General features: G+C 43.3%; 1 protein-coding gene across 3 annotated transcripts in view; it reads left to right on the top strand.

Annotated features, from left to right (window-relative positions):
* LOC138642455 (cadherin-6-like) overlaps positions 1 to 24,218 on the top strand; it is a 474,683-nt gene that overhangs the window by 435,023 nt on the left and 15,442 nt on the right. For all 3 annotated transcript variants that reach the window (XM_069730611.1, XM_069730610.1, XM_069730612.1), the window contains 4 exons: positions 6,554 to 6,690; positions 16,160 to 16,281; positions 23,463 to 23,580; positions 23,951 to 24,202. In XM_069730611.1, the coding sequence (XP_069586712.1) occupies positions 6,554 to 6,690; positions 16,160 to 16,281; positions 23,463 to 23,580; positions 23,951 to 24,202 (629 nt within the window). The remainder of the gene's footprint in view (positions 1 to 6,553; positions 6,691 to 16,159; positions 16,282 to 23,462; positions 23,581 to 23,950; positions 24,203 to 24,218) is intronic.

Genomic DNA, 24,218 nt, shown 5'->3' on the forward strand with positions numbered 1-24,218 from the left:
CCCGCAGATCTTTCCTCTCTCCCCAAGCACTATTAACCCTATGCGGACGTGTTCTCCAAGAGGGCTGCGGAAACCCTACTGCCCCTATGACTCTCCTATTGACTTCTTACCTGGTCCAGAGCCTCCTCAGGGTTAAGTCTATCCCTTTTCTCTCCCGGAGACGGAGGCAATGACCCAATACATCCAGGAGAATCTGGCAAGAGGATTCATTAAGAAGTCAGTGTCACCTGCAGGGGTGGGGTTCTTCTTCATGCAGAAGAGGAATGGAGAACTACGTCCATGCATAGATTACAGGGGTCTTAATGCCATCACCGTTAAGAACAAGTACCCTCTGCCCCTGATATCTGAGCTCTTCGATAGGTTGCGGGTAGCGAGGGTGTTTACTAAGCTTGATCTGCAGGGTACTTACAATCTGATTTGCATCCGTGAAGGGGACAAATGTAAGACGGCATTTAACACCAGGGACGGGCACTATGATGATGCCCTTCTGGCTCCGTAATGCTCCTGCCATTTTCCAAGACTTTGTGAACGACATCTTCCGAGATATGCTCTTCACCTTGGTCGTAGTCTATCTGGATGATATTCTCATCTACTCTCCAGATATAGACTACCACCGGAGAGATGTTTGCAAAATCTTTGACCTCCTATGGGCAAACTCCCTCTATGCCAAGCTGGAGAAGTGTGTGTTTGAGCAGGAGTCCTTGCCTTTCCTGGGCTATATCATCTCCGCCCAGGGATTGGCTATGGATCTTGCCAAGCTACAGGCTGTGATGGACTGGCAGGAACCCCATTCTTTCAAAGCAGTGCAGCGCTTTATGGTGTTCATTAACTATTATTGCCAGTTCATTCCCCACTTCTCAACTTTGATAGCTCCCTTGGTAGCCCTCACCAAGAAGGGAGCAAATCCCAAATTGTGGTCGGAGGAGGTCTCCAAGGCCTTCCTCTCTATCAAGTCCCACTTCGCTAGCGCTCCCATTCTACATCGCCCCGTAATGGAGGTGGATACCTCATCCGTCTGGAGCAGGAGCAGTCCTATTCCAAAAGAATGTTCAAGGTTCGACACATCCTTGCTTCTTTTCCAAGACCTTCCCACTGGCGGAGAGGAATTATTCCATCAGGAACAGGGAGTTGCTAGCTATGAAGATGGACTTCTCGGAGTGGAGACACCTCCTGGAGGGGGCTCATTTTCCCTTCGAAGTTTTCACTGACCACAAGAATTTGGTGTATCTACAGAAAGCCCAGAGGCTAAATTCTCGCCAGGCTAGGTGGTCCCTGTTCTTCTTCCGGTCCCATTTCACCCTCCATTTTCTCTCCGGGGAGAAGAACATTCGTGCCGAAGCTCTCTCATGCTCCATAGTGTCATCTGAGGAGGAGGAGCCTCGGTTAATTGTCCCTTCAGAGAGCCTGAGAGCTGTGGCCCTGGTATTGATAGTCTGTGCCTGCGGGCAAGACTTTTGTACCACCTAATTTGCAACCAGAGGTTCTCTCTTGGGACCAAGAGAACATCTGAGCTCTTGGTGAGGACGTACTGGTGGCTGCATATGGCCCGTGACTTTGGAGACTATATTCGGGCTTGTGTCTCCTGCGCCAAAAATATTTCTCCTCAGCAGCAGCCTGCTGGGTTACTTTACCCCCTGCCGGTGGCAGACAGGCCCAGGGAAATGATTGGGATGGACTTTGTGGTGGGCCTACCCAAGTCTCATAGCTGCACCGTTATCTGGGTAGTCACCGACCATTTTTCTAAATGGTGCACTTGGTGCCTCTTCCGCAGGTACCTTCTGCATGGGCCTTTGCGGCATTATTTATTAAGCATGTTTTCCACCCACACGGTATGCCAGACAAAATTGTCAGTGACCGAAGTCCCCAGTTTGCATCTCGGTTTTGGAGAGAGATCTGTCATCTACTCTGCATTGAGCTGAATCTCTCTTCACCGAACCATACCAAGACAAATTTTTTTGGTAGAGGGGGCCAACGAGACCCTGGTCACATACCTGCGACATTTTGTTTCAGCCGGGCAAGATGACTGGGCATCCTTGCTATCATGGGGGGAGTTTGCACTGAACAACGCCATAGCCGATTCCACTGAGCAGACCCCATTCCTCCTTGACTACGGCCAGCATCCACGTGTCTCGGAACCATGCCCGTGTCGTCCACCCACTCTGGGGTGGCAGACTGGGCGGTGGAGGCACATGACATTTGAGGCCGCACACAGGATGCCTTCCGGGCCTCCAAGGAAAGAATGAGATGCACATCGGTGCCCCGCTCTGACCTTAGCTCCTGGCGACTTAGTGTGGCTCTCCGCCCATAACATCAGGCTGCAAGTTTAGTCCACTAAGTTTGCGTCTCGCTACATAGGCCCCTTCAAGGTCCTGGAATAAGTCAACCCCGTGGTCTATCGATTGACCCTTCCTCTACACCTAGGTATCACCGACACCTTTCATGTGTCCCTCCTAAAACCTTTTCACATGTCCTGGTTTTCCGAGGAATCTGCTGGGACATCGGGCTCATCCACGGATGATTATGAGGTGAACGCCATTTTGGGGTGTAAGGTGGTACGTGGCAAAAAGTATGATCTGGTGGACTGGAAGGGTCATGGCCCAGAGGACAGGATCTGGGAGCCTATTGAGCACATTCAGGCTCCTCAACTCATTGCTGTAATGTAGCGAGGCCCTGGGGGGGTAATGTTAGGTGTCAAGTTCCTGCTGCTGCACGGGGGGAATCTCGAACCATGTCCTCTGCGGTCTCCTATTCTTCCTCAGCCGCAGTGGAGTCTGCTCAGCAGAGACGTCGGTCCCAGTGTCTGGCTCAAGCTGATACTGTGCATCTGGTTACAGCTGCTGTCCCAGGTTCAGCCTTTGTAACCAGCATTGATCAGCGGCGAGCACACGTTCCAGGGACTAAGTCCTACTTTTCATCTACTGAGAGTGCCCATGGGATGACTTCTCATTGGAAGTCGGAGGTCACATGCTCAGGTCCTGTAGCGGCTCCGATTGGACCATTAGGAAGGTCCCGAAAGGCTACATCTATAAAAGGCTTGCATGACCACTCGGCCATGTGCTAGTATAAACCAAAATTGTGTGTGTGCTTGTATGACATGGGCATTAGGGTGAGTGGAGCTAGGATACAGCACCAGTTAGTGGTTTAGCCACCACCACACACTTGGTCAGCATACGCAACGCTGCATGCACTCGGTGCACTATAGGTTTCAGTTAGCGCACTTACACTTGCACTTACAGACTGAGCACAGTTTATTTACAGAGTAGGGTGGGAATTCCCATTTCAACCCAGCATCTGTCTCCGGCCATCCTCAGGCTCTGGCTCAAAAGCCGCTGAGTGACAGAGTGGGTTCAACCTCCAGCTTAGTGGGGGTGAGTGCGAGGGATCCCACTAGCTCCTGCTCTGCTGTGCCCTGTGACAGCTAACCGGGTTCAGCATTCCTATTGTGCTCTGTGACTCTGTGGATCAAAAGAGTTTGCATTTGTTCACACCGGCTGACGTTAACCTGTGTGTACTTTGGTGTAATACCGCCATAGAGTGCCGCCATTACTTAGCAGCAGGTTCCATCACTGCACGGTGGACCCCGGGCTGCGAACGCACCTTATATCTTCCTTAATACTATTTGGTGCGTTCTGCCAGCCCTAACAACGTCTGTGTATTTTACCGCATACAGATGCTGATTTTTTTATTTTTTCTGATATAAAGTTGGGATTGCATTACCCAATTTTTTGCATTAAACAACTGTCAAACAGTAAATACTTACCAATCAGCAGTTGTTTAATAGTTGGTTTAGACAGATACCAGACACTTAATGATATTCACTGAAATATCTATAATTAGAGATGGGCGGACCCATGGATGTTCGGGTCTGTTGGATTTGGCCGAACATTATAAAAAAGTTTGGTTCAGGTACCAGAAGGGTACCCGAACTTGATCATGAACTCCCTTCAAGTGAATGGGGGAATGAAGTGACCTGAAGGCACTGCCTGTCACAGTTGCTGGGTATCGCCAACTGCTGCAGTCACATAGAGGACAGTGTGTAAGCCAGCTGTTATGACCGACGGTGAACAGGTTACTGCTGGTCAGGTCGGCTGATGACCAGTACTGTCATCAGTGTCGCCTGCTCTCGCTGTGAGCGGTGATGTCTGTAAAGTTACCATAGTTCATCGGCTGTGAACTGCGATAACCTTACTGATTCCATGCTACTCTCAGTGTGTTCCAGTGGCCATGTTGAGCGGACACATTACTGATGTCACCGCTCAGCACTGCATCCTGAGTCGGGGATCGTTGTGAGATGGATTTATGGCAGACCCTTTTGAATTTTATTTTTTAAAGGTAATAAATGGGTAATAGAGGGTTGGGGACTGCTTTTTACAATTAAAGGACTTTTCTGTTTTGTGTTTATTGCTTTGCACTATGGGGTTAGAAATGGAGCTGTCTTATACACGCCTCTCCATTACTAACCCCTGGGCTTGATGTCAGCAGTCATTACACAGCTGACATCAACCCCAAAATTTTTCCCCACTTGCCAATGTACTAGGGCAAGCAGGAAGAGCCATGCAAAGCACCACAATTGGAGCATCTAATGGATGCGTCTTTTCTGAGGCAGCTGCAGGGTACTATTTTTAGACTGGGGAGACGCAGATATCCATGGACATTCCCAGCCTGAGAATACCATCTCCCAGTTGTTTGCTTTACCTTGGCTGGTTATCAAATATAGTGGTTGCTCCACAACGTTTATTTAAATAATTGATTTAAATAATTTTTAAAAAATGGTATGGGATCCCCTCTATAACCAACCAAGATAAAGCAGACATCTGAGAGCTGCAGACCACAGCTGTCTGTTTTACCTGCGCTTGTTATCAAAAATAGAAGGGACCCCACGTCTATTTTTTTTTAATTTAATTTTTATAACATCCTACGCTGACAAAATGGGGCCCGAAGAACCTACACTGTAAAAGCTTGTTGATTGTATATGCTGCAGCTTTTCAAAAAGCTTTATGCGGGATGCTGAACCCGAACAGTAACACGGACTTCCGGAAGAAGACAGTTGGAAGAATACAAAATGAAGTCCGTCCATCCATTCAGAAGCCAAAAGGTGGACACCCAGGCAAAATATCGCCGTCAACAAGTTGGCTCATCCCAAAGTCTACCAGTTCTCGTGTGACAAACACGGCAGTGGAGGTGGCCAATATGCTTCATAACAGTGAGATCACAGACGTCGATGCAAGTACCGTGCGATTACATTACTTAAATATTGTCATCAGAAGCGTCAATTCGAGTTTGCAAACACGTACGAAAAGTGGACATTTAAAGATTTGAAACTGGTGATTTGGAGCGATGACACAAAAGTAAATAGACTAGGCTCTGATAGATGCAAATGAGTCTGAAAGACACAATGGAAAAAGGGGCTAACGGATTGAGAAATTGAAGGTAATGTCAAGTTCGGTGGAGGAATGCTGAACTATATGTGAGAATCCTACAAGATAATTTACTTTGTACGCTCAAGTACTATGGGTATGAAAAGAACGACATAGTGTTCCAACATGACCACAACACAAAGCATATGTCAATATTGGCAAAGAAATGGTTGAATGACAATGAAGTGGAGGTGCTAGAATGGCCCCCAGAGTCCCCAGACCTCAACCCAATCAAACACTTGTAGGTAAAAATGAAGAAAACCTGTATACATACCCAAGTGAGTCAACCATTATGCACAAACTTTGGGAGCGTGTAGAACAGAGCATGCCCAGAATGATCCAGGCAGTGTTGAAAGCCAAAGGTGATTTTACAAAATACTATCAAAATTAAAATTAAAATTTAGATCACTGGGAGCAAAACAGTAACAATGCAGTGATATACAAGAATTTGCTTAACTAATCATATGCTAAATAGTTGCAAGTCAAGTATGAGATATCCAAGCTGATGATGGTAGTCTCATGTACAAAGCAGAAGTGGATGGTGAGATATGGAGCATGAAAGTCAAAAGCTCAAACCATTGTTACTCTTTTGCACTTCACTTTATGATGCTCCTTTGGAAAGCAAAAGATTATTATTTGTTATTATAGCGCCATTTATTCTATGGCGCTTTACATGTGAAAGATATGGAGTGGCGTTAGCTTTGGTATAAAAAAAAAAAGCTAGCATTTTCCATTAACAACATACAGGTGAACATCACAAATGTACCGGACATAACCGGATAAAAAGTGACTCGATTTTGACATCTCGGGAAATCTGTAGAAAACTCAGTGTTTTAAGCTTCCGTCAGAAAGGGATTATTCAAGTGCTTGTTGTTAGGAAGCTGAGACTTTATTTAAAATGTTTTGACATTTATAGTGTTAGATATTTCCTGATAGTAAAACGTTGCTTTTAACAATGTAGTGACATTGCAGGCTTTTTAAGTAATTGTATGCTTTTTTTTTGCTGCTATTGTGAAATAGCAGGAATTTTTAAATGTCATTTCTAATTTAATATATTGCATTATTGCTGTTAACAATTCTGTCTGGGCATTGCTGTGGATAAAAGACAACATTTAATGTTTGGCCTGTGTTTGCAGGTATTCGGTGGATCGCCATACAGATATGGATAGGATATTCAACATAGATTCGGGAAATGGATCGATTTTTACTTCCAAATCTCTGGATCGGGAGGCACTGTTGTGGCACAATATTACTGTAATAGCTACAGAAATCAGTAAGTAAACCTTAAATACCATCACTTTCCATGTAGTGCAGAAGCAAGGACTTTTAAAGCTTAATACACTCAGGAAAGTATGACCAGGCATGTTGAAATTTAATTGTTAGTTTCTCATAAGCAATGATGAAAGGGTCTGTTGTGCGCGTGCATGTATATATGTGTGCGCTTTCGTAAAGAACTGTGGATAAATGTATAATGCTCAGTTAATGGAATGTAATTCTGCTAACAGATGATGTTTGGCTAAAATAATTGAATCCATTCTAAAACAATAACCATTTACTAATTGCTTAGTACTATATTCCCAGTCAGAGCTGACACAAATGCATTGCCATCTTTACTGGAAGTCACCCAGAGCAAGATTAAAGTTAATAAAATTAGTAACCACTATGAAGTCAATCTGAAAGGCAGACACAATTACACATGAGGATCTGCTATTGGCAGCTGTACACACTTTCAAATTGCATCTTGTAGAGTACAGTACATAGGACATGGTGTCATTGAAGTGTGTAAAACGGAATATTATCAAATGATTTAATAACACTTAAAATCTAGTTAATGATATGGATAGAAGGTAAAGTAAATTTCATTTAACCCAGCATTGCAGATGTTCTGGATTATTGGGCTGCCAAACAGCATGCTAAATATGTTGGTAAGAGTAGATAACCTCCGTGATGGAAGACTAAAAATGTACTAATATTGCGTTTTTACTATATATATATATATATATATATATATATATATATATATATATATATATATATATATATATATATATATATATATATATATATATATACCAGATGGTAACCCGATTCTAACGCATCGGGTATTCTAGAATATGTATGTAGTATATTTATGAAGATTTTAGAATAATACATTGAATACACAGGATTCGGCCAACCGCGGCCAATTAGCGAAGCGTGGTTCAAATCCCACGCCAATTCGCGGCCGGACTGCGCCTTTCGCTGATTGTTCGCGGCCGGCCACGTAGTATATAGCACAGCCACGTAGTATATAACAGCCCACGTAGTAAATAGCACAGCCACGTAGTACATAGCACAGCCATGTGGTATATTGCACAGCCACGTAGTATATAGCACAGCCACGCAGTAAATAGCACAGCCCATGGAGTATATAGCACAGCCCATGGAGTATATAGCACAGCCACGAAGTATATAACACAGCCCACGGAGTAGATAGCACAGCCATGTAGTATATAACACAGCCCACCGAGTATATAGCACAGCCCACAGAGTGTATAACAGCCCATATAGCATATAACACAGCTTACGTAGTATATAACAGCCCACGCACGCAGTGTATAACACAGCCCACGTAGTATATAACAGCCCACGTAGTGTATAACACAGCCCATGTAGTATATAGCACAGCCCACGTCGTATGTAACAGCCCATGTAGTGTATAACACAGCCACGTAGTATATAGCAGAGCCCACATAGTATATAGCACAGCCACGTAGTATATTGCACAGCCACGCAGTATATTGCACAGCCCACGTAGTATATAGCACAGCCCATGTAGTATATAACAGCCCATATAGTTACATAGTTACATAGTTATTAAGGTTGACGGAAGACTATAAGTCCATCTAGTTCAACCCATAGCCTAACCTAACATGCCCTAACATGTTGATCCAGAGGAAGGCAAAAAAACCCATGTGGCAAAGAGTAAGCTCCACATTGGGGGAAAAAATTCCTTCCCGACTCCACATACGGCAATCAGACTAGTTCCCTGGATCAACGCCCTATCAAGGAATCTAGTGTAACATTATACTTTTCAAGAAAGGCATCCAATCCCCTCTTAAATTTAATTAATGAATCACTCATTACAACATCATACGGCAGAGAGTTCCATAGTCTCACTGCTCTTACAGTAAAGAATCCGCGTCTGTTATTATGCTTAAACCTTTTTTCCTCCAAATGCAGAGGATGCCCCCTTGTCCCTGTTTCAGGTCTATGATTAAAAAGATCATCAGAAAGGTCTTTGTACTGTCCCCTTATATATTTATACATTAAAATAAGATCGCCCCTTAGTCTTCGTTTTTCCAAACTAAATAGCCTTAAGTGTAATAACCTATCTTGGTATTGCAGACCCCCCAGTCCTCTAATAACCTTGGTCGCTCTTCTCTGCACCCGCTCTAGTTCAGCTATGTCTTTCTTATACACCGGAGACCAGAACTGTGCACAGTATTCTAAGTGTGGTCGAACTAGTGACTTGTATAGAGGTAATATTATGTTCTCCTCCTGAGCATCTATGCCTCTTTTAATGCATCCCATTATTTTATTTGCCTTTGTAGCAGCTGCCTGACACTGGCCACTGAATATGAGTTTGTCATCCACCCATACACCCAGGTCTTTTTCATTGATGGTTTTGCCCAGAGTTTTAGAATTAAACACATAATTATACATCTTATTACTTCTACCCAAGTGCATGACCTTACATTTATCCCCATTAAAGCTCATTTGCCATTTATCAGCCCAAGCTTCTAGTTTACATAAATCATCCTGTAATATAAAATTGTCCTCCTCTGTATTGATTACCCTGCAGAGTTTAGTGTCATCTGCAAATATTGAAATTCTACTCTGAATGCCCCCTACAAGGTCATTAATAAATATGTTAAAAAGAAGAGGGCCCAATTTTGACCCCTGTGGTACCCCACTGCTAACCGCTACCCAGTCCGAGTGTGCTCCATTAATAACCACCCTTTGTTTCCTATCCCTGAGCCAGCTCTCAACCAACTTACACATATTTTCCCCTATCCCCATTATTCTCATTTTATGTATCAACCTTTTGTGTGGCACCATATGAAAAGCTTTTGAAAAGTCCATATACACTACATCCATTGGGTTCCCTTTGTCCAGTCCGGAACGTACCTCTTCATAGAAACTGATCAAATTAGTCTGACATGAACGGTGCCTAGTAAACCCGTGCTGATACTGGGTCATGAGGTTATTCCTCTTCAGATACTCCAGTATAGCATCCCTTAGAATGCCCTCCAGGATTTTACCCACAGTAGAGGTTAAGCTTACTGGCCTATCATTTCCGAATTCAGTTTTTGCCCCATTTTTGAATATTGGCACCACATTTGCTATACGCCAGTCCTGTGGTACAGACCCTGTTATTATGGAGTCTTTAAAGATTAAAAATAATGGTCTATCAATCACTGTAGTTAATTCCTGCAGTACTCGAGGGTGTATCCCATCCATAGTGTATAACACAGCCCACGTAGTATATAGCACAGCCACGTAGTGTATTGCACAGCCACATAGTATATTGTACAGCCACATAGTATATTGCACAGCCACGTAGTATATTGCACAGCCACGTAGTATATTGCACAGCCCACGAAGTATATAGCACAGCCCCATAGTATATAGCACAGCCACGTAATATATTGCACAGCCCATATAGTATATTGCACAGCCCACATAGTATATTGCACAGCCCATGTAGTATATTGCACAGCCCACGTAGTATATTGCACAGCGCACGTAGTATATAGCAATGTGGGCATCATATTCCTGTTAAAAAAAGAATTAAAATAAAAAATAGTGATATACTCACCTTCCGTTGGCCCCTGGATCCAGGCGAAGCGTTTACCGATGCTCCTCGCGTGCTCCGGTCCCAAGAGTGCATTGCAGTCTCGTGAGATGATGACGTAGCGGTCTCGTGAGACCGCTATGTCGTCATCTCGCGAGACCGCAATGCATGGAGCGGTCACCGGGGCATCGCGAGGAGCGGGAAAGGCCTGTTCTGGATCCGAGGGGCCGACGGAGGGTGAGTATATACCTTTTTTTTATTATTATTATTTTTAACATTAGATCTTTTTACTATTGATGCTTCATAGGCAGCATCAATGGTAAAACGTTGGTCACACAGGGTTAACAGCAGCGTTAACGGAGTGCGTTACACCGGGGCATAACGCGGTCCGTTAACGCTGCCATTAACCCTGTGTGAGCGCTGACTGGAGGTGATTATGGAGTGAGCACTGACTGCGGGGAGGAAGGAGCGGCCATTTTGCCGCTGGACTGTGCCCGTCGCTGATTGGTCGTGGCTGTTTTGCCGCGACCAATCAGCAACTTGGGATTTCCGTGACAGACAGACAGACAGAAAGAAAGACGGAAGTGACCCTTAGATGATTGTTTAGTAGATTTATATATATATACTGTATATATATATATATATGTGTGTGTATTTATATTTATATAATTGCCTTGTAATGTTTTCATTTCCTGTTCTGTCCAGATGTCACCGTATCCCAGAATTCCAAGGGGAGGAAGTTCACCGACCGCCATATTGAGACACCCAAGTGATAGGTGTCTCAATATGGAAACTGCTGCTGGTACCAACCTATTGCGCGGTACCACCAGTGGAACACTGTCACACCACACACACACACACACTCTATATGCCGTACGCGCCACACACACATGCTCACATATTTACACTCACGCAGCCTCTTGCACGGTACCACCAGTGGAACACCATCGCGAACACGCCGCCACGGAATCAGCCAAATGGTTCACTGACTGATGCCATCTTTGTACAGGAGGAGCGCATGCACAGTTTTAATGTGACCACCGCTATCTGTCTGCACAAAGATGGCGGTGGTCTGATTTACTGCACAAATTACATGCAGGTGCAGTGAATCATTCGGCTGATCCCGGCAGCAGCTGCGCGACGTGTCTTCAGGCAGAGTGAGCCGGTCACATTAAAGGGGTTTTCCCACGACCGAAAGTTCATTTTAAAAATTGACTGTCTGACCATGCACGGAGCATACCACATCTCCTGGGCAGGGGAGGAAGCAAAAGACAATACTGACATTACAGCAGGGGATCACAGTGGATTCATTTTGTGAGGTAAAATATTTCACTGACTGTTTTTAAAAAATATTTTACCTCACAAAATGTATCCTCTGTGATCTCCTTCTGTAATGTAAGTATTTTCTTTTGCTTCCTCCCCTGCCCAGGAGCTGTGGTATGTTCAGTACACGGTCAGACACGGACAATTTTTAAAATGAACATTTGTTCGTGGAAAAACCCCTTTAACCCCTTTCTGACCTCGGACAGGATAGTACGTCTGAGGTCAGAACCCCCGCTTTGATGCGGGCTCCAGCGGTGCCTGGACGTCACGCGATTTATCCGCCCCTATTAACTAGTTAAATGCCGCTGTCAAACGCAGACAGTGGCATTTAACCGGCGCTTCCGGCCATCGGGCCGGAAATGAGCGCATCGCCGACCCCCGTCACATGATCGGGGTCAGCGATGCTTCTGCATAGGAATCATAGAGGTCCTTGAGACCTCTATGGTTACTGATTCCGGTTTGCAAGCCTGCAATTCAGCTACATAGCAGCGATCTGATGATCGCTGCTATGTAGCAGAGCCAATCGAGTTGTGCCAGCTTCTAGCCTCCCATGGAGGCTATTGAAGCATGGCAAAAGTTAAAAAAAAAAAGTAACAAAAAATGTGAAAAAAATATAAAAGTTTAAATCACCCCCCTTTCGCCCCATTCAAAATAAAACAATTAAAAAAATCAAACCTACACATATTTGGTATCACCGCGTTCAGAATTGCCCGATCTATCAATAAAAAAGCATTAATGTGATCGCTAAACAGTGTAGCAAGAAAAAAATTCGAAATGCCAGAGTTACTTTTTTTGGTCGCCGCGACATTGCATTAAAATGCAATAACGGGCGATCAAAAAAATGTATCTGCACAAAAGTGGTATCAATAAAAACGTCAGCTTGGAACGCAAAAAGTATTCCCTCAACCAACCCCAGATCACGAAAAATGGAAACGCTATGGGTATCGGAAAATGGCACAATTTTTTTTTTTTTTAGCAAAGTTGGGAATTTTTTTTTACCACTTAGATAAAAGAGAACCTAGACATCTTTGGTGTCTATGAACTCTAAATGACCTGGAGAATCACAATGGCAGGTTAGTTTTAGCATTTAGTGAACCTAGCAAAAAAGCCAAACAAAAAACAAGTGTGGGATTGCACTTTTTTTGCAATTTCACCACACTTGGAATTTTTTTCCCGTTTTCTAGTACACGACATGGTAAAAGAAATGATGTCGTTCAAAAGTACAACTTGTCCCGCAAAAAATAAGCCCTCACATGGCCATATTGATGGAAAAATAAAAAAGTTATGGCTCTGGGAAGGAGGGGAGCGATAAACGAACACTGAAAAACGGAAAATCCCAAGGTCAAGGTTAAAAAGCAAATATCAACGCCAACATGGCTCCTCATAAAAAGTATGCCAATGACAATGAAAGGAAAGCAGCAAAGGTACAACGTCGAAGGCAACAAAGGGCAAATGAGACTCTTGAAGAGCAACAGCATCGCTGGGACAAAAACAATGCATATAAGCGTAGGCGTCAAGCACATGAGTCCACTGATGCAAAAGTCACTAGATTATCACAGAATGCCTGCCCCCATCGTGACATTACCGTTTAGATATACTAGATGGTGGCCCAATTCTAACGCATCAGGTATTCTAGAATATGCATGTCCACGTAGTATATTGCACAGCCCACGTAATATATTGCCCAGCCACGTAGTATATTGCCCAGCCATGTAGTATGTTGCCCAGCCACGTAGTATATTGCCCAGTTACGTAGTATATTGCCCAGCAATGTAGTATATTGCCCAGCCACGTAGTATATTGCCCAGTTACGTAGTATATTTCCCAGTGACGTAGTATACAGCACAGAGCCACGTAGTATATTGCACAGCGACGTAGTATACAGCACAGATCCCTGTAGTATATAGCCCAGCTACGTAGTATATTGCCCAGCCACGTATGTCACAGGTTAAAAAATAAACATATACTCACCTTCCGATCCGAGGGCCCCTTGTAGTTCTGTTGCCTGTGCACGATGCACGCGGCAGCTTCCGGTCCAAGGGTGTTATGACGTCGCCGTAACATGACCGTGACGTCATAGCAGGTCCTTCTCACGCAGGTGCGCAGGACCTGTGATGACGTCGCGGTCACATGACCGTGAAGTCATGGCAGGTCCTTCTTGCACAGTCGCGCAGGACCTGTGATGGCGTCAAGGTCACATGACCGTGACGTCATGGCAGGTCCTTGTCGCATACCATCCTTAGCACCGTAACCTGCCGCTTGCATGGAGCGGTCACCGGAGCGTCGCGAAAGGTGAGTAATGATTTTTTTAAAATTATTTTTAACATTAGATTATTATTATTATTTATTAATATAGCACCATTAGTTCCATGGTGCTGTACATGAGAAGGGGGTTACATACAGGGTAGATATCGTTTACAGTAAACAGGTTTACAGTGACGGACTGGTACAGAGGGGAGAGGACCCTGTCCTTGCTGACTTACATTCTATGGGATAGTGGGGAAGAGACAGAAGGTAGGGGTGAGGCGGCGGCTCTGGCGGTGGTGAGGCGGCGGCTCTGGTGGTGGTGAAGCGGCGGCTCTGGCGGTGGTGAGGTGGCAGCTCGGTTATTTTTGGCTGTAGGCTTTCCTGAAGAGATGGGTTTTCAGGTTCCGTCTGAAGGATCCGAGGGTGGTGGATAATCGGACGTGTTGAGGCGTGGAGTTCCAGAGAATGGGTATATTTGGGAGAAATCTTGGAGGCGGTTGTGTGAGGAACGAATAAGTGTGGAGGAGAGTAGGAGGTCTTGGGAGGATCGAAGATTACGTGAGGGGAGATATTGGGAGATTAGTTCAGAGATATAGGGAGGGGACAGGTTGTGGATGGCTTTGTAGATTAGTGTTAGTAGTTTGAACTGAGATCTTTTTACTATTGACATGCTGCATAGGCAGCATCAATAGTAAAAACTTGGTCACACAGGGTTAATAGCGGCGGTAACGGAGTGAGTTACCCGTGGCATAACGCGGTCCGTTACCGCTGGCATTAACCCTGTGTGAGCGGTGACTGCGGGGAGTATGCAGCGGGCGCCGGGCACTGACTACAGGGGAGTAGGGAGGGACTAATCGGACTGTGGCCGTCGCTGATTGGTCGCAGCAGCCATGACAGGCAGCTGGCGAGACCAATCAGCTACTTGGAATCCATGACAGACTGAGGCTGCGATCAATGAATATACATGACAGACAGAAGGACAGAAAGACGGAAGTGACCCTGAGACAATTATATAGTAGATATGGATTATGGTAATATCAGGATCAATAAATGTTATTAATATGCAAATAATGAAAGGAAACAATCTTGAAAACACCTTGTTTTATTCAGTATTGAGTATGAGCGCCAAGAGCAGAAATGCTTGCACTTAGATGACTTGGCATGCTATCAGTGAGGTTATTAATGGTTGTCTGAGAAGTGTTCCGTCACACTGAATGCACTTGGGCATGGAAATTATCAACATCCACTGCCAAGAGCTCTCTTTGCAATTGTCGACCAATGTGTCTGTTCGGACACATTTATTGAGACGCTGCAGGCCATGGTTGACCATTAGGCTTCACCAGCTGCCCACAGCACAAGTAATATTATGTTATTTAAAAAAAAATAGGCTATATTTTGTTAAAAAGAAACAAAAATGTTTAAGTAATATTAACATTTATCTGTTTTTGCACACCTGTTTTACCAGTGCAATTTGACAACCCTGCACACCACACCTATACTAAGACCTGCTGCCACCTTATGCCGTTTGTGCATATACAGTACCTACCGAGCATTTTTTGTACTGGTTGAATAATTTGGGTTGAAAAGATTGTAAAAAGTTAATTATAGTTAAAGTTAATTATAGCCTCTCTGACCTTTCCTGGCATCTGCGCACTGCAGTACTTTGCTCTGCCCTCAAGGAAAAAACCCTAAGGGGATTACGTTTAGTTCAATGAGATATCTGTATGCTTTAAGATGTTTCTGGCACTTATGAGACCATTTGTCATTTTAAAAAAAATGTATCAGTATATAAAATTAGCAGCAAAGTTATTTTTGTACATGGTTTCATGTACGTGGACTGTAGCTGATTTTGCCCGAACCATTAAGTGAAGCTGAGCTACAATACCAGACACAGCTCATGAACACGAGTGGCACTGACTAATCTCATAAACCCTTTTAAACATTTTATTATGTACTTATATTATTTATGGCCAATATTACTACCGAACAGTATATGAAGAAAAGGAAGATGTGTCTTTTACTTTTTTTTAATAGGGCTGCATTTGCCAGTTTTAGGGTACATGTATTTTATTCCATCCAATTTTATAACAAAAGTGTCATGCTACATTTACTAAGTGGCTACAATTTTCTGCTTGAGAAGGTGGCTAGAAAATTGGCGACACACAGCTTGTGTTCTTCTAATTAGGCTTTTGATTGTCAGATCCAAAGACTCGCAGACACAGTGAAAAAAAAAAGCTGTTTCCAAAAATTAGGCATTTAACAGCTGCTTTTGATCTCTGCAAATTTTAGCCCTCCAACAGCCAATGTACCCAGTTCTCTTATCTTCTTATTACAGGTAATCCTAAGGAAAGTAGCCGCGTTCCTGTGTTCATTAAGGTTCTGGATGTGAATGACAATGCCCCAGAGTTTGCCATGCTCTATGAGATCTTTGTTTGTGAAAATGCAAAGGCAGAACAGGTGTGTATAATAGCTCTACTTTCAGCTCATTTGCATGTAAAATGGTATAGATGGAACAATGTTTCTGAATCGATGGCATTTTGGAACTACGAGTGGTCATCAGCCCAGTTGTGTCCGTAAACTAGCTATGTGCCAATCTCACTGGCAAAATGAAGTGACATAATATGATGTTTCACTACTACAATATTTCATCTTGTGTATGGATATTAGATGTACTGTATGCCAAGACTTTCATACTGAGCACCTGTAAAACCATGATTTCTATATTACATCCAAGCATTTACGAGCTTTAAATTGGATACTGCAAGATAGGATTCTCAGTTCTTTAAAGAAATATCTCCTTTCTTGGGCTGTTCCTGGTATGACAGTTTAGTTCCATGAAAGTGGTGAAGTACTCTGGGGTGTACAAAGAGGTCCCATAGCAAAAGCCCAAATCGTCCCCTCTATACTCTCCTCCCCTTCCATGAAAAGCAAAGGACTATTGATGAGTCATGGCGCATTCTCAAGAGACAAAACATATAGTTAGAGAGAGATTACAATATAATATGATATACAGCTAGGTCACAAAATATTTGGACAGTGAAGGAATTTGTGATTTGGACTCTGCATGCCACTATTTTTTATTTAAACTGAAACAACCGAGATGCAATTGAAGTGTAGACCTTCAGGATTAACTAAATTTGTAGGAATTGTAACCAGTTTTCTACAAAGCCTCATCATTTCAGGGGCTCAAAAGTAATTGGACAAATTAACGTTATCATAAATAAAATGTTCATTTGTAACACTTTGTAGAAAATCCTTTGTGGGCAATGACTGCCTCTAGTCTAGAAGTCATGGATGTCGCTAAACGCTGGGTTTCCTCCGTTGTGATTCTTTGCACGGCTATTACTGCAGCTGATTTCAATTATTGCTTGTGTGTGGGTCTTTCTGCCTTAAAGGGACACTGTCACCTGAATTTGGAGGGAACAATCTTCAGCCATGGAGGCGGGGTTTTCGGGTGTATGATTCACCCTTTCCTTACCCGCTGGCTGCATGCTGGCTGCAATATTGGATTGAAGTTCATTCTCTGTCCTCCGTAGTACACGCCTGCACAAGGTAATCTTGCCTTGCGCAGGCATGTACTACGGAGGACAGAGTATGAACTTCAATCCAATATTGCAGCCAGCATGCAGCTAGCGGGTAAGGAAAGGGTGAATCAAAAACCCCAAAACCCCGCCTCCATGGCTGAAGATTTTTCCCTCCAAATTCAGGTGACAGTGTCCCTTTAAGTTTTGTCTTAAGCATGTGAAATGCATGGTCGATGGAGCTGTGATCTGGTGATTGACTCAGCCATTGTAGAATATGCCACTTCTTTGCCTTAAAAAACTCCTGGGTTGCTCTTGCAGTATATTTTTGGTCATTTTCCATCTGTTTTGTGAAGCACTGTCCAATCAACCATGCTGCATTTGGTGAGCAGAAAGTATAGTCCTGTACACTTCAGAATTCATCCAGCTGCTTCTGTCTGCAGTCACATAATCAATAACCACTAGTGACCCAATGCCATTGGAAGCCATGCATGCGCATACCATCACACAGCCTCCACCATGTTTCCAAAGGATGTGGTGTTTTTTGGATCATTAGCCATATCAAGCCTTCTCCATTCTTTCTTCTTTGCTTCATTCTGATACAGATTGATCTTAAATCCATCTGTCCAAACAATGCTTTTCCAGAACTGTTCTGGCTTCTTTAGATGTTTTTTGGCAAAATGTAATCTGGCCTTTCTATTTTAAGTCTAATTTATAGTTTGCACCTTGTGGTGAACCCTCTGTATTTGCTAGCATGAAGTTTTCTCTATTTGGTAGACTTGGATACTGAAACACCCACTTCCTTGAGAGTGTTCTTCACTTGGGTGGATGTTGTGAATGTTTTTTTCCCAAGCTCACTAGTGTGCTCTATTTTTTGCAGAATGTACCAAACTGTTGATTTGGGCACTCCTAATATTTCTGCTCTCTAGTGGATTTCTTTTTTCATCCTAATGAGGGTCTGGTTTTCTTCTATTAAGAACTCCTTTGACTGCATGTTGTAGGCTCACAGTTACAGCTTCCAAATTCAAATATCCGTCCAATTACTTTTGGTCCTTTTAAAAAGAGGTACAGTATTTTTCTGACAATGAGATGCACCTAGGTTTTAGATGAGGCAATTAGAAAATAAAATTGAAGCAAAAATTGTGGTCAATTCTGTACTTAATATCTCCTATCCTTGTATATATGGTCCCCCTCATCCCTATCCTGGTATGCATGGCCCCCTCATCCCTACCCTGCAATGCATGCCCCCCCATCCCTCTCCAGGTTTGCGTGTCACCCTCATCCCTATCCTGGTATGCGTGGCCCCCTCATCCTTATTCTGGCATACATGGCCCCCTCATCCCTAGCATGGTAGGCTTGGCCCCTTATCACTAGCATGGTAGGCATGGTCCCCCTCATCACTATCCTGGTATGCAGGGCCCCCATCTCTGTTCTGGTATGCATGGCCCTAATCAGAAAAACATAAAAAATAAAAAATCAGTTATGCTTACCTTCCCTGCACTCTCTTGCAGCATCTTGTTCTGATGCCAGCAGCTAATTTATGCTTGTAAACAGCACATGGCAGGGACGTCACGTGCTGCTTATAAGCTGAAGGACAGCTGATGGAATACTCACCCATGCCGGGACTACATGCATAGAGCAGTGAATATTCATTGCACTTTAATAATGGGTAATGTGTTAGCCGTAGCCACCGGTTTCCTGCAGCTGCCGGGCGTTCAAGTGTGCCGCTACTAAAGGGAATGAATATTCACTGCATTCCACGCCTATTGGAGTGGAGAGCAGTTGATATTCCTTGCCTTAATTAGCGGACACATGCGAACGCCCGGCACCTCGTGAAAGAATAAAGTTATGTTAAAACCAAGCACATCATTGTTTTTCTTGTGAAAATCTCAATACGTTTGATGTGTCACATGACCCTCTTCCCATTGAAAAAAAATAAAGTTGGATCCAAAATGGCTGACTTCAAAATGGCCGCCATGGTCACCACCCATCTTGAAAAGCTTTCCCCCTCCCATATACTAGTGTGCCACAACCAGGAAGTTGATATCACCAACCATTCCCATTTTATTTAGGTGTATCCATATAAATGGCCCACCCTGTATATAAGTAAATAAGCACCATAGTTTTCACTTGAATCCTTGGATGATGCCTCCCTTTTTTTTGAATATTAAAAGGATTGTCCTACAATACATTGCACCACTTACTGAGGACCGTGCTACTACTTTTTTAGTTTGACATGTATCTATTTAGATCTCTAGAATATTGGAGGTGGGCATCTAGTGTCCAACACCAAAATATCCATTAACAATTTCTGTGTTCGCTTCTACTAGTCATACATGTTTATCCATAAGATAGGGGAAAATTCGGTATAAAAGTCCAAAAGAAGTTACACTGTTAACATTTTTTCAACAAGTTTTTTGTTTAGTTCTTGTCTTAATTAGGAAAGTCAAACATATTTTCCAACTAAGTGTTAGACATGAATTGAAAGATGAGCAACTATATATTTGAAAAAGCACCTGTACTGTCAACATTGACATAGCTCTGAAGAACTGTAAATTATGATGATGATGAGTGACAATTACATTAATTACTGTAATAGAAAAAAATGAAATGGCAGGCCTACCTGAGATTTATCCTATATTAGTACTGTGCAGGGCTAGGTATTCCTTTACTTGCAGGTGAGCAGACTAATGGCACCCATATGGTCAATTAACATCTTTGATGTACTCAGGCTTACCGTATATTAGAACATGCTTTCATTTATTTACTAGATAGATAGATAGATAGATAGATAGATAGATAGATAGATGACTGAAAATGAGTGTGACCGCACAATACAGAAAGAAGATGCAGCGCCGGGAGAAGCAGGGACTGCAGGGACCGCGCCGGGAGCAGGTAAGTATACGGAGAGGGGAGCGCTGCGCGATATTTACCTGCTCCTCGCTCCGGTGCGGCTCCGTCTCAAGCGTCCTCTGGCAGTGACGCTCAGGTCGGAGGGCGCGGTGACGTGGTCAGTGCGCGCCCTCTGCTGAGCGTCAGTGCTGGAGACGGAGCCGCACGAGGAGCAGGTAAATATTGAAAGCACCGGCGTCCTGAGCAAGAGAGGCGAGTATGTGATTTCTTTTTTATTGCAGCGGCAGCAGCATTATATATGGCACAGCTTTATGTGGAGCATCTATGGGGCCATAATGAACGGTGCAGAGCATTCTATATGGCACAGCTTCATATAAGAGTTTGTATGTTCTCTCCGTGTTTGCGTGGGTTTCCTCCGGGCACTCCGGTTTCCTCCCACATTCCAAAGACATACTGATAGGGAATTTAGATTGTGAGCCCCATCGGGGACAGCGATGATAATGTGTGCAAACTGTAAAGCGCTGCGCAATATGTTAGCGCTATATAAAAAATAAAAATTATTATTATTATATGGAGCATCTATGGGGCCATAATGAACGGTGCAGAGCATTCTATATGGCACAGCTTTATATAAGAGTTTGTATGTTCTCTCCGTGTTTGCGTGGGTTTCCTCCGGGCACTCCGGTTTCCTCCCACATTCCAAAGACATACTGATAGGGAATTTAAATTGTGAGCCCCATCGGGGACAGCGATGATAATGTGTGCAAACTGTAAAGCGCTGCGCAATATGTTAGCGCTATATAAAAAATAAAGATTATTATTATTATATGGAGCATCTATGGGGCCATAATGAACGGTGCAGAGCATTCTATACGGCACAGCTTTATGTGGAGCATCTATGGGGCCATAATGAACGGTGCAGAGCATTATATATGGCACAGCTTCATTATGGCCCCATAGATGCTCCATATAAACGGTGCAGAGCATTCTATATGCACAGTTTCATATGGAGCATCTATGGGGCCATAATGAACGGTGCAGAGGATTCTATATGGCACAGCTTTATATGGAGCATCTATGGGGCCATAATGAACAGTGCAGAGCATTCTATATGGCACAGCTTTATGTGGAGCATCTATGGGGCCATAATGAACGGTGCAGAGCATTATATATGGCACAGCTTCATTATGGCCCCATAGATGCTCCATATAAACGGTGCAGAGCATTCTATATGCACAGTTTCATATGGAGCATCTTTGGGGCCATAATGAACGGTGCAGAGCATTATATGTGGCACAGCTTTATATGGAGCATCTATGGGGCAATAATGAACGGTGCAGAGCATTATATGGGGCACAGCTTTATATGGAGCATCTATGGAGCAATAATGAACGGTATGGAGCATCTACTTTTATTTTTGAAATTCACCGCTAGCTGCTGCATTTCCTACCCTAGGCTTATACTCGAGTCAGTAAGTTTTCTCAGTTTTTTATGGCAAAATTAGGGGGGTCGGCTTATACTCGAGTATATACGGTAAATTAAGAGGTAAATTAGAGGCATGCACAAGTCATAATGTGCACCACAGGAGATTTACAAAATAAATTTATATGTAATGGATAACGCATAATACATTAATGTCAAGCTGTGACGATCTTCAGTTAGGAAGATGGGCTTCAAATTATCCCTGGAACTGGTACCCTAAATATTCCTGTCCCAGAGGTACTCTTGAAGGTAGAGAGGCCTGAGTCTCCAACCTAACTATAGAAAGCTTACTAGAAAGCATATATCCAAAAAGAGCATACAGAAATCTCTAGCAGAAACTACAAACTCCAACTTCAGCACACCAACTCCAGCAAGCCAGAAAGTAAACTTTCACAGGCAGGAATGAGAAGGTCTGGCTAGATTTCATAGAGATCAAAAATGTGCAGGTCAGGAGCAGCTGTGAGATGGAGCAGCATGTCTATAACCAGCATACAAAGAGCTTTTAACCTCCTCAGGGCCAAAGAAAACAAAGTCCATTTAATAGGGGAAACAAAACACACCGACTAAATGGAAGACCTGAGATTCACAATACATAATGATGGCATCACCCCAGATCTCCCAGGAGGACGTGACACACTTGTGACATTTAATCGGTAACGAAGCCACTGTATATTTGTAGACTAGTTCAGATTCACATATTTGAAGGAATATTAGATATGTTATATTGAAGCCCACTTACTATGTTACAAAAATGTGAATAAAGGCATTTACAGATGTGTCCACTTCTACTCACCACTAAGTTTTCTTGGGACACCTATGGTGATGGTTTAGCTAACTTTGGAACAATGGAATCTTGTGTTAAAATTCAATATACCCATTCCTCTTTTTCCTGACAATATGTTGGAGAAGAGTCAAGAATCCTCACACGTATTGTTCTTTATGGTTGGAGAATATGGATGCCCCATACGCATTGTTCTCTATGGTTACAGAGTATGGGGCCCCCAAACTTATTGTTCTCTATGATTGGAAAGTCAGGTGGCCCCATACACATTGAGCTCTATGGTTAAAGAATCAGGAGGCCCAATCCACATTGTTCTCTGTTGATGGAGTGTCAGGAGGCTCCATACGCAATGTTTTCTATACTTGGAGAGTCAGTAGACCCCCATACACAGTGTTCTTTATGTTTGAAGAGTCAGGAGGCCCCATATACATTGTTCTCTGTGGTTGGAAAGTCAGGAGGCCCCATATACATTGTTCTCTATGGTTAGTGAGTCAGAAGGCCCTATACACATTATGTTCTGTGATTGGAGAGTCGAGTGGCCCTACACACATTGTTTTCTATGTTTGGAGAGTCAGGAGACCCTATACACAATTTTTTTTATGGTGTAAGAGTCATTAGACCCAATATAAATTGTTTTCTATAGTTAGGGGACAATATGTATGAAGTCCTCTTCACGCTCTAGGGTTAGAAAGTCAGTAGGCCCTATATACAATGTTCTCTATGGTTGGAGAGTCAGGACTATACATGCACATTGTTCTCTATGGTCTGCTAGTCTCACCAACATTATTAATGTATATGATCAACTTTATTTATGGCTTAGGCATAAGTAAACATTCGGCCATCCTTGTCCTATTAAGTCAACGTATTGTGATTGAATAGTAACAGAACATAAAAGCTGTATTATTACCTGTGGATTATAACTCTATTATGCATTGTCTCCGAGAACTCCCTGTTCTTTATTTTATATTCACCTCTAACATCTCAATTCCCATTCCCTACAGATAATACATACTGTAAGTGCTATTGACAAGGATGATTCGTATAGTGGACTTCAGTTTTCATATGAAGTAGCTAATCCAGCAGCACACAGTACAAACTTCACAGTCAAGGACAACAGAGGTAACTATACTTAATAATGTGCGGGTAGGTGTGCATGTGTAAGTGTGTATGTGTGTGTGCATGTATAGGTGTGCATTTATAGGTGTGTAGGTGTGCATGTATAGGTGTGCATATGTAGGTGTGTATGCAAGTGTGCATGTATAGGTGTGTATGTGTGTGTCCATGTGTGCATGTATAGGTGTGCATGTATAGGTGTGTGTGCAAGCGTGCATGTATAGGTGTGTATGCAAGTGTGCATGTATAAGTGTGTATGTGTGTGCACGTGTGCATACATAGGTGTGTGTTTAGATAGCTGTGTATATTGCAGCTGTTTGTGTTTTTGCGTATGTAAAGTCTCTGATTTTTTCATAATGTTCATTTTGGATTTCAGATAACACAGCTGGCATCTATACACGGAGAAACGGATATAGCCGCCATGAGATGAACACATACTTACTGCCAGTGGTTATTTCAGATTATGGGTTTCCTATTCAGAGTAGCACTGGCACTCTTACCATTCGTGTTTGTGCCTGTGACCACAAGGGTAACATGCAGTCTTGTACCGCTGAAGCTCTGAGCCATCCCACTGGTTTGAGCACAGGAGCTCTGATTGCCATCCTCCTTTGCATAATTATACTACTTGGTAAGTAATGGTGTTT

The sequence above is a fragment of the Ranitomeya imitator genome, chromosome 6, assembly GCF_032444005.1.
Source record: "Ranitomeya imitator isolate aRanImi1 chromosome 6, aRanImi1.pri, whole genome shotgun sequence".
Taxonomy (NCBI): Eukaryota; Metazoa; Chordata; class Amphibia; order Anura; family Dendrobatidae; genus Ranitomeya; species Ranitomeya imitator.